The sequence below is a fragment of the Bubalus bubalis genome, chromosome X, assembly GCF_019923935.1.
Source record: "Bubalus bubalis isolate 160015118507 breed Murrah chromosome X, NDDB_SH_1, whole genome shotgun sequence".
Lineage (NCBI taxonomy): Eukaryota > Metazoa > Chordata > Mammalia > Artiodactyla > Bovidae > Bubalus > Bubalus bubalis.
The window spans coordinates 100,872,186-100,884,005 of record NC_059181.1 but is presented as its reverse complement, the minus strand read 5'-3'; the positions used below and the strand labels follow the sequence as shown (position 1 = coordinate 100,884,005).

Here is an 11,820-nt window from a genome sequence, read left to right as displayed (position 1 = left end):
TTTTTCTGGAACTCTCTTGCTTTTTCCATGATTCAGCGGATGTTGCCAATTTGATCTCTGGTTCCTCTGCCTTTTCTAAACCAGCTTGAACATCAGGAAGTTCATGGTTCACATATTGCTGAAGCCTGGCTCGGAGAATTTTGAGCATTACTTTACTAGCGTGTGAGATGAGTGCAATTGTGCGGTAGTTTAAACATTCTTTGGCATTGCCTTTCTTTGGGACTGGAATGAAAACTGACCTTTTCTAGTCCTGTGACCACTGCTGAGTTTTCCAAATTTGCTGGCATATTGAATGCAGCACTTTCACAGCATCATAGGCCTAGGTTAATACATATACATATATTACCTTGTGCTCTCAGTTGAAATGGGTTAGAAACAAGAAAACCTATGGAAGAAGCATACCCAGCTTCCAATATTGTCTCCAATAAAAGGAACCATAATCTTTGCAGAAATGGTTTTTAGGACCAGGGCAGGAAAAAAAAAAAAAAAAACCTGGAGCATCTTATAGTCCCAGAAAATAAGAAAGTGATAAAAAAAAAAATAAAGATGGATCTATTAAAGCAACACTGGAGCCAACTGAAAGAGTTCCCAATGGTCAAAGTGGAATTATGTTATATTCAACAACATACCCAAGGTATACAATTTTATATGAAAAGATGAGACAAAATAGAATTATTGTGGAAAAGTAAGACATAGCTGGTGCATTAAATACATACAATGAAATTTTATATGCTTGTAAAAAGACATTAGGTAAAAATGAAGGCAATCTGAATAAAATATTAATATATAGTTAATAATTATGTATCATGTTCTCTTTATTAATTGTGAAAAACATACCATACTACCATAAGATTTAAATAGCAAATGAAACTAAATGTGGGATATTTGTAAACTGTGTGCTATCTTAACAATTTGTATATAAAGCTAAAAGTTTCCTGAAAAAAAAGGAAAAAAGATTCGCCTAACCTAAATGCCCATAAGAAACTGATGAAATACATTATGATATATTATGTTAAGCAGAATAAAGTTTACATGCTCTGATTGAGAAAGGGTTCCAAAATACATCAAATGAAAAGTTAAACGGATAGCAGTACATTAATAAAGATAGATATAAATATTTTCATGTGAAATGTGGTTATCTTTGAAGATATGATTGTTTAAAATAATTTTTATACTTTTCAGTATATTTTCCATATTTTCTGTAATGAATGTATTTTATAATCAAGATATAATAAAATAATAATAAAGTGGTAACTTTCAGTGAAGCATACTGCAAAGATATACTTAATACCCTTAGTTTACATAACTTATGAGTAAAAGATGAGAAAACCACTTGCAAACACTTTTACTAGCAACACAGAAGGAAATAATAGCTCCATTATGTTTATTTTTTCTTTGGAAATACCTCTGTCATACAAAATTTAAAAATGTAAATAATTTAGAAGTGGTATTAATGTGTTATTAAAAATTCATAGCTATGTTACTTTAAGTCAGTGATAATAATGTACTATATGTAAAGTACTATAGCATAATAAATAATTCATAATTTATAGCACAATTATAAGATACATCTGGTCCAAGTTGATTTAAACTCTTTGTATCTCTGAGGAGCAGACATCACACATGTAAACTGGCTCTGTAAAGTACTTTTTTTTCCTCAGGTAGAGATTCGCTTCAGTGGAGTTCTGATAATTTTCCCAGTTACACTCTAAAAGGGCATCATAAGGACTAAACTACACAGAGGCTTTACAGAATGTGTTGTGTTCTACATCTCTTGTAAAGAAGTGTATTTCTAAATGCTGTGTGTTACAATACTTACATTTTTCATATTTAAATTTAAAAGACACTCACAAAAAAACACAAAACATAAAATTTGAATGCATGTGTGTTGGAGTTATTATACTGCAGGTAGTCCTAATCTTCGCAAACACCTAATCAAGTGAGGATTTATCATTTTTTCCAAAGCGGCCAATTCCTTTTCAAACTCAGCTTCTATCGTAATCACTTAACCCCTGAAGCTCTTTGAGGTCTAGGACACTTGTACTATTAGACCCAGTCAGAATGGGAGCATTTGCATCATTTGATTATCTGTGTGGCCTCTTTCTTAATTAACTCTTCTTCCCTGATCTCTTGAGAAGCCCCTGCTGCTGCTTAGGAAAGCCCTTCCATTATCTACATTTGCCATGTTAAAGGGAAACAACAAACTTTTAGAGTGACGACCTGGACGCTCAGGGCCAAATTCAGGTTGCTAAAAACTCTCAAAAGAGAAGGCGGGGACGACTGCAGCAGCGGAGGAGGTGAAGATCTCTTAGGTCGGGCTGGGGGAAGAAAGGAAACGGCTGGCCTCATCCTTAATTACTGCCAAAGGAAACAGCACGCTAGTAGAAAGCACTGAAGAAGACCCCATAAAACCCTTCTCACGCCTCTGCCCCCTGCCGGTGAACTGCATTCCCAGCCGGCTTTTTTTTTTTTTTTTTTTCCCCTGGCATCATTCATTGGCTGAGAGTGTGATGGACAAACCTGCAGCCCAACGAACGTGCAAGCTCATCGGCTTTCCTGGCTCTTTTTACCTTTGACTAAGCCTAGGTGGTTGAAGCACCCACCTCCCACATTTTGCATTCCCAGGATCCTAGCTATACTGATTAAAAAAATCTAGGACACTTGTCAGCTTCCCACCCCAACCCCCACCAGACTTAACCTGAAAAGACCAGTAAGTTGTCTTTCCAATTAGCTTCTTATGCCCACCCAACTTGATTTGAGAAAAGAACTTTTGGTAAAACCAAATTAAAGAGATGAATTGGGAGAAAATACACCAATCTCCGTACACCAATCTTCCTGTAGTGTGCTTCTGAATGATTATCTGCATTTCTCCTTTTATTCTGCAAATATTCCATAATGGCATGTGTTCCTTTTATACTGGAAAATACAGAGCAGGAAAGGGCTAAATACTTCAGTAAATGTGCTAAGCTGCAATAAGGATGTTGCATTCCATGTAGAAATTTTAAGGGCTCTACTATCTGTGATGACTGGCAAGCACGGTATATGATCCCATTTGAGAACCTCTGCAGCAGTGACCCAGGTGTTGTGTGTGTGTATGTCTGTGTGCGTGTTCAGTCATGTGCAACTCTTTACGAGACCCCATGGACTACCAGGCTCCTCTGTCCATGGAATTTTCCAGGCAAGAATACTGGAGTGGGTTGCTATTTCCTCCTCCAGAGGACCTTTCTGTACCAGGGATCAAACCCACATCTCTTGAGTCTCTTACATTGACAGGCAGATTCTTTATCACTGCACCACCTGGGTAGCACATAGTGAGCCAGGTCCATGCTATTTACTAGTCTTCTATTTGGCAGTGGCTTATAAGTAAATCTTCTGTCACACCATTTTCTCGATGGATGCAAAAGTCTCAGAACTAAAATACAGGCACTCTTAGAATAGCACAGCTATTGCTAAAAGCAATCATTTGCTTCCTGATTTTGTATACATCATAACCTAAATATCCAAACATGCATGACTGGTTAAACATATATTTCCTGGGTTAGAACATTTTTACATTTATAGACACGAAGGGGCTTCCCAGTGGCTCAGGGGTAAAGAATCTGCCTGCAATGCAGAAGACACCAGTTCAATCCCTGGGTTGCGAAAATTGCTTGGAGGGCATGGCAAACCACTCCAGTATTCTTGCCTGGGAAATCCCGTGGACTGAGGAGCCTGGCAGGCTATGCTCCATGGGGTCAGAAAGAGTCGGACACAACTGAAGCAGCTGAGCACACAACAAACACATAGACATGATGGGCTACTGTTAAGCAGGGATAAATGCAAGAAACTAAACTATATATGGTGGGATCTGGGAAGACTATTGGGTAATTTTATGGCAAGAGACCCTGAAATTTGCAAATCCTGTGTTCCTCCTGCTGCAATATCTTTCCTGTAAGGTCTTGAAGAAAATATATGCAGTTGGGGAAATGGCAGATGTGAAATAAAGCATTATTTGCTGTGCTTGTGACTTTGTGCCTAGTACAAAGCACTCTGGTAAACTGAGTTTAAGAGGTCTCCTCCTTAAAATAAATTCAAACCAAAATCTTAGGATCATGCATAATATTACTTAGAAGGAAAAATAAACCACACAAGGGAGGGAGACCTCCTCCCAAGTCACAGTGGAAGATGGGCTTGGGTCATTTCAGATCCTACTCTGGGAAGTGAAAACTTTCATTGATGTCCTTTCTGGGTGAGGCACTCCTGTCAATCTCCCCCCTTCCCCATCCCCACTTCTTCCCATTCTTTCCACTCCCTACCCTCCTCCCTTCCCTTTTCCCCTCTCATTTCCCATCCTTCTCTCTTCCACTGTTCTCCTTCCACCCTCTCCTCACCCTCCCTCTCCCTCCCCACTTTCTCTACTTCAACCCTCTTCCCCTTCTCTTCCTCTCCCCCTTATCTTAGTCCTCCTCCCCTGTCCCATTTGTCTACAATCACTTGAATGTATATCCTCCAAAAAAGACCTAAGATTTAGCAAATGCATCAGAACATTAATTATAATCATATACTTTAAAATATCCCTTTTCCTAAGGATTCCCTACTTTTTCTATAGTAAGCAACATGTTTTTTATAATGCAAATATTGTAGATTTTTATAGCATGATACACTTTGACATTTCTTTATTTTAGGTTGCAGTAGAACATGAAAAATAAATACCAAATGATATAAAGTGATCATTTTCAATGAAAGGCAAAGTAGAACATATTACAAAGAAAATGTGGTTAGTACCTTTAGTTCACAGTTATACAGGATAAGATGAGCAAATTTAAAAAAATACTATGTTATATTAACACCTCAGTAGTAAACAGTAGGAGAAGGCAATGGCACCCCTCTCCAGTACTCTTGCCTGGAAAATCCCATGGATGGAGGAGCCTGGTAGGCTGCAGTCCATGGGGTCGCTAAGAGTTGCACATGACGGAGCAACTTCACTTTCACTTTTCACTTTCATGCATTGGAGAAGGAAATGGCAACCCACTCCAGTGTTCTTGCCTGGAGAATCCCAGGGACGGGGGAGCCTGGTGGGCTGCCCTCTATGGGGTCACACAGAGTTGGACACGACTAAAGCGACTTAGCAGCAGCAGTAAACAGTAACTTCATTATACTTAAATTTATAAATCACTATGTCACATTAACATGCTCAGTCATATCATACATGATTTAATGGACATTATTAAATGTATGCTAATCTTTTTTTCAAGCAGTCAAATTCCACAATGTGCTGTTCAAGATAGTATAATATTGTATTTCTGTAGCAAATGAAGGAACAGCTAGTACAAAGCAGGTTTAAAGCCTTAGTCTTCCGGTCTGGGAAAAAAACACTTGCATTGATATTTCAGGAACTTTGCTTTATTTCAAGAAAATATTGTCTTAGTTAACAATTCTGACAGTTTTCACAGCTATATTGTAATAGGAACACAACAAAAAAATTCACAAAAATTAAAACTTTGTAGCACCAAACAACATGCTTTAGATAACTGACAGCAAGTTACATGTTTTGAAGAATATTACACAACAACAGGCTAGATAGAATAAACTGAGATTTAAGACAATTTAAGACAATATTTTAGGCTACCAAGAAAGTACAAAAACTCAAGACTATGAGGAATACTAGTGTTGAGATTACAGGGCAGGTTTTTTCAAGGCTATATAAACCTGTTTCACTTCTGCTTGAAATTTGAGATTCCTGAAAATTCTTTCATGCAGCCTCTTATATTTTTGTTATTTCCTGTTTCCATAATCTTTACCAAAATCATAGGTACCGTTGACTTCTCCTGTATAGTAATAGATTGATTTCAGGATGACGTTATCATGTAAAGTTTGACCAATTTCAAAATCTTCATCAAGGATTGCATCTTCTTGTGGTTCAAGCTTTCCGATAGTAGGAATCTCAGGAGGGCTAAAGATATTGAAGAATTCTGCATTAGGAACCACTCTTGGCTGGGTTTCAACTTGTCCAGTAGCTGCTGTGTGACTTTGGGTGGTTGTCACTGTGACATCCTTTCCTCTTCTCCAATCTATCGTACAGCCTTTGCAATCTTGGATTTCCCAGCCCCAAGAGAAGAAGGGATCATTGCTATCTGGCTTTGACTTTATTATATATCTCTTGGTTAGCACCTCATTCTTGAAGTATGGATTGGGTAGAAAGCAAAATTCAAATGTGTAACTTACAGGCCTAATGGGTTTTGAAAACGTCAGGCTAACATCAGACAGGAAGTTCAGAATGGGCTCATCATACTTCTGAATCATGGGCCCCAGCTTGTCAACATTCTTGAACACAGCCAGTCAATAGTCGGGAATGCCTTTAGGATCTTCTCTTTTAGGCTCTCCTTTGCGAGCTCTTTTAAGAGCTCTTTCTTTAGGCGTGACCTCAGGAACTCTTTTTGGTGCCTCTTTTCCTGGAGTCCTCGCCTTAGCCTCTGCTGCTTTAATCTGCCCTTTATCTTCTGCCTTTGTCTGGAGGGCTTCTTTTGGATCTTTTACTTCAGGCCTGGCCTCAAGAGCATCTTTGGATTCTGCTTTTTCTTCAGTATTCGCTTCGGAATTTTCTTTTGGTGTTACATATTCTTCACCCTTGACCTCAGTTTTGCTTCCAGGTCATCCTCTTCTTCCTCACCCTCTAAAGCAGGCATCTCACTAGTCTTCCTGCATCTCTTCATCGCTGCTGAACACCTCATCCTCCAAATTCCATTCACATTCTTCTTCCGTGGGCTCATATTCTGCGTTGATGATTTGAAATCGCCGGTTGTACATAGGCCTATTGAGTTCGGCATATTTTCGTTCGAGATCGTGAATTGCCTTTAAGAATAGGGCGTCTACCTTGTCACATTTGTCTTGAATATTTCTGAGAGCCTGCACACGATTTCTAACTGCCCGAGGCAGCTGATCCAAGAAACTTCTACCTGACGGAGCCCACCGCACACTTCTGGAGGGCCCAGGTACACTTATACTTCTATAGAAGGGGCTGCGGCCACTGCTGCTTCTGCAACTACTGCTGCTGCTAGAACTGCTGCTGTCAGATTCGTCCCCAGATCGCTAGACGAGATAGCTACCATCTCTCCATCCACCCCTGGGCGGCAGGTTCCGAGACCCTGTTAGGATCCGCTTCTGCCATTCTGCAAGTCTGCAAACCTCTTAGGGTGGTCACTACCGCGTGCCCAGAGATGGGTAGAAAATGACTCACGGATGCTTGGGTGGTGGCGGTGGAAGCCGGGGCTGAGGAGGTGGCAGCGGTGAAGGCAGCAGGAGCGCTGGGCGGGGCGTGGCTGGGCCGAGGTGATTACACCAGAGGTGGCAGCGGCAGCGGAGGCCTGGGCGAAAGTGGTGGAAGCAATGAAGGCCTCTCTGAGCTGCAGCTGCGACGGACTGAGGTGTGACGCAGCTGAATGTCGCATTGCGAGAGCCGGAGATCTCTTCACTGCTTACCTCTTGAGCCCCCTCCCCTCGCAGTCAGACCTCCAGTTCATTTAGTTCCCAGTGTGCCTTTAGCTTGCACCTCATTTGCTGGACAAACTTGATTGACCTTGATTGACAATGCCTCAGCCCAATAAGTGCGCAAGCACATCACCGCCTCTAGGCTCCGCCTCCCTTTCCAGTCGCTCCTTGGTTGCTGAGGCAGACACCACTGAAGACGTTTTTTTCCCCTTAAAGTTCTATCGATTTATAATTAAAAAAAAAAAAAAAAAAGCTTAGATATGAGGTAAAAATGCTAGTCATGGTTCCTAACAAAGGAAGAGGAGTATCCTCTCATCCGCTTATCCTTAATTTCCGTTTGGTTTGTCAGGGGCCTCGTGACAAAAAGCTGTTTTTAAAAAATTGGAAGAAAATGCTCCAAATGGCGTCATTGGATAGTATGATTATGGATTTTTTTTTTTTAATTCTCTTTCTTTTATCTGAATGTCTTAAGAGCATGTAGTTTTACACTGGGGAAAAAGGGGGAGTCGTTTATTGGCGAAGTGGGGAGGGGCTAGAAAGCAGGCATATTGAATTCCACGTAGCAGCTTTAATAAGTGCTGTCTGTGATGTTTGGCAAGCCTGGTTTATATCCGTCTACAATGTTTGCGAACCCATGTTACCGTGAGTCAGTTACACAATTTTTACTGTATTTCTCTTTTTAAGCTGACATATAATAGACCCCATCCTTGCTGGTGATTTGCCACGTAGTCCTTCTCCATGCTTTTAACAACCTTGTAGTCGGGCATTCAAATGTTAGGTAGTATTATTTAAAAGCAGATGATTTGTTCTATACTTAAGTGCAGCAGCTTTTAATTTCACGAATAGCAGGATGGGAGGGGGAATCTGTGCTGATGAAACTGCATCCTCTGTCTGGGTGTACTTTACAATGTCATCTGCCACCAGTTTCCTTCTAACATTGTAAAATTCTAGCCATACTGAAGTATGATTTACAGGTCCAGTAATAGATGAATAAATTTTTGCAAAATGAAGTTTAAAAACAGGTATATGTTATTTTTATTTACAGGATTCTTTTCTGCAACAGAACGACTCCCTTGGTATAACCAAAAAGACCAGTGTTTACTTTTCATTGAAAGGTAAGGAACATATTTAGCCCATTTTTATGAATGACAAGAATTACCTATCTATATTTGAATAAAAATTCACAAGATGTAGTCTTTTAATTGGAAGATATATTGTTAGTTCCATGGAAGCAGAAAAATCCACAGAGGTGATTTGGAATACTAATGTAGAAAATAACCTAAATAATCACATTCACTTTTCTATACTTGCTCATAGGCTACAAGTAACAAATTAAAATATAAAATATGAATGAATTATTCATTTCAAATGAGGAAAAGTATTAAAGTTAGATTAATCCTTATCTTTCCTTTTTATTACAAAATTTGTGCTTATTTAGTTGTATTTTTTAAAAGTTAGGAAACACTTTTATTTCTATTTTGTAAATGAATTTACTGTTATTATTTATTCCTGATTGTCAAAGTATGTAAGCATTGTAAGGAAAAATACAGCATAGAGAATTTCAATGATAATACAAACACAATCTTAATCAAATGATTACCATTGTTAGACTTTTGATGCATTTTCTTCCAGAATTTTCTTTGTAAATATATACAAATGCATTTACATATGATGTTTTATCTATGTGACATCATATTGTGTTTTGTAATCTGCTCATTTATCAATTAATTGTGACCATACTTTCACAGTAAATGGTTGAACATCTCATTTTTAAATAGATGCATATTCCATGGAAATATTTCCCTTAATTTAACCAGATTCCTATTGTACTGCAGCTACTTATACTACCTCTCTACTAGTACACATATTTTTCCTGTTACAAAATAGTTATCTCGGATACCTACTCTATGCACTTTTAAAAATTAGCCATATGATGAATTCCTAGAAATGAGAGTCCTGAAATAAACTGCCTCTTCATTTTACTCTTTGATACACAGTGCAAAACTTCTCTCCAGAAAAAATTATCACAATTTGCAATTACACCAACAATGCATCAGTTCATTTATTTAGTCATGCAACTATTATATTTTTGTGCCTGCCATTTGCTAGGCACATGTGGTAGAGGATGATGATATAATGCTGACTAAAACTTACTGTGTGCATATCCTTTCATTTTTATAATTTTAATTAAAATATATACTATGGAAACAATGATGTAAATCAATGAAGCTATGCTGTAAATATTGTTCTACAAATTATTATTTTCCATTAAAATGATGGACATATTTTGTTAATGAAGGAACTTATATTTTATAGTACTTTAATGGTTTAATATACATGTTAAGTTTTGTACCAACAAGAATTATTATTTTGAAGTGAGCAATGAGTTTGGGATTCAGACTTTTTAATGTATTTTTATTAGCTAGTTAATTTTTTATTATTTGATAATCTTTCTATCTCACACTTATTTGAAGTGCCACCTTTACTGTATTAACTAAATCATTTGGTTCTATTTCTGAATTCTGTTTTCTGATCCATTCTCCATAAAGTTAGTTAAAGTGTTAGGTGCTCAGTCATGTCTGACTCTTTGTGACCCCATGGACTGTAGTGTGCCAGGGTCTCCTGTCCATGGAATTCTCCAGGCAAGAATACTGGAGTGGGTAGCCATTACCTTCTCCAGAGGATCTTCCCCACCCAGGGATCAAACCTAGGTCTCCTGTACTGTGGGCAGATTCTTTACTATCTGAGCCACCAGGAAAGCCTGATCCAATCTCCATAATTTATCTGTAAATAACTAAGGAGGCAGGTTTTAAAATAACTTTATATTTTCTAGAAATAATATGGATTGAAGAAAGTCAGTATGTTGAATTCCAAAAAATAAATTTAAAATAACTCAAAACATGCTGATAGTCACCATTCACATTTTAATAAACATCTCTAAGTTAATTTCTTATTATTATGCATTTGTATTTCTTTGATTAGTGGTAAAATTGAATGTCTTTTCATATGTTTATCGTCCACTTGGGAATTGCTTATTCATTTCCTTTGTTTTTATGCTGAATTGAGAAAAAACTAATCAGTGGTTGAAATCCTAATGGTGAAATAATTTTGGCCTTGATTTAAGACAACTGTGACTCTTTTAGAAAATACCTCTCTTCTAATTTATGATATTGGACAAATATGGCTCAACCACAGCTTTCATTCTAAAATTACCTACTTAGAGCATTGTTTACATGCTTTTCAAGCATTAGTTTCTTAATCACTCATGCCGATACAGAAAAATTTGGAATGGAACAGGGAGAGTAAAAAGAGAAAAAATGCTTGTGAAAAAACCTCATACAAAGATAATATATTAATGAGCTATGCTGGTTTATGATTGGAAGTACCCCCCCACACACCAAGCCATAGATTTTAGGTGCCTTTTTCTAACAATGGTCTATTTTTGATGTGCATGCACTACTTTAGGTATCTCAAGACACACATTTCTGTAGCTTTTTTTGTCTACTAGTTAATTTTATAATGGCAGGTCCTTAAAAGAAAATAAATATTGTATTCATATAATGAATTTAATTTATGTATAATACCATATTTTTTTTCTATTTTAAGTATTAGTGCTAGTATATAGTATGCTATTTTTCTTCGTAAGGCTATCTGTAAATTCAGTTCAGTTCAGTTCAGTCACTCAGTCATGTCCAACTCTTTGTGACCCCATGAATTGAAGCACGCCAGGCCTCCCTGTCCATCACCAACTCCTGGTGTTCACTCAAACTCATGTCCATTGAGTTGGTGAAGCCATCCAGCCATCTAATCCTCTGTCGTCCCCTTCTCCTCCTGGCCCCAATCCCTGCCAGCATCAGAGTCTTTTCCAATGAGTCAACTCTTCACATGAGGTGTCCAAAGTACTGGAGTTTCAGCTTTAGCATCAGTCCTTCCAAAGAAAACCCAGGACTGATCTCTTTTAGGATGGACTGATTGGATCTCCTTGCAGTCCAAAGGACTCTCAAGAGTCTTCTCCAACACCACAGTTCAAAAGCATCAATTCTTTGGCACTCAGCTTTCTTCACAGTCCAACTCTCACATCCATACAAGACCACTGGATAAACCGTAGCCTTGACTAGACGGACCTTTGTTGCCAAAGTAATATCTCTGCTTTTCAATATGCTATCTAGGTTGGTCATAACTTTCCTTTGAAGGAGCAAGTGTCTTTTAATTTCGTGGCAGCAGTCACCATCTGCAGTGATTTTGGAGCCCCAAAAAATAAAGTCTGACACTGTTTCCCCATCTATTTCCCATGAAGTGATGGGACCAGATGCCATGATCTTTGTTTTCTGAATGTTGAGCTTAAAGCCAACT

At 38.2% G+C, this 11,820-nt stretch overlaps 2 protein-coding genes across 5 annotated transcripts in view; one reads left to right on the top strand and one right to left on the bottom strand.

The window, feature by feature from the left end:
- Positions 1–5,655: 5,655 nt before the first annotated feature.
- Positions 5,656–7,427, bottom strand: NAP1L3 (nucleosome assembly protein 1 like 3). Its single transcript, XM_006080991.1, is given in 4 exon segments — positions 5,656–6,630; positions 6,633–6,672; positions 6,674–7,068; positions 7,191–7,427. Coding segments are annotated over 4 exon segments (1,647 nt in total).
- Positions 7,349–11,820, top strand: part of FAM133A (family with sequence similarity 133 member A) — a 67,486-nt gene continuing 63,014 nt past the window's right edge. The window contains exons 1-2 of one of the 4 annotated variants that reach the window (XM_006078929.4): positions 7,349–7,732; positions 8,513–8,582. The gene's annotated coding sequence lies outside the window, so the exon portion shown is untranslated. The other 3 variants (XM_006078928.4, XM_006078930.4, XM_006078927.4) reach the window with 3 other exon arrangements.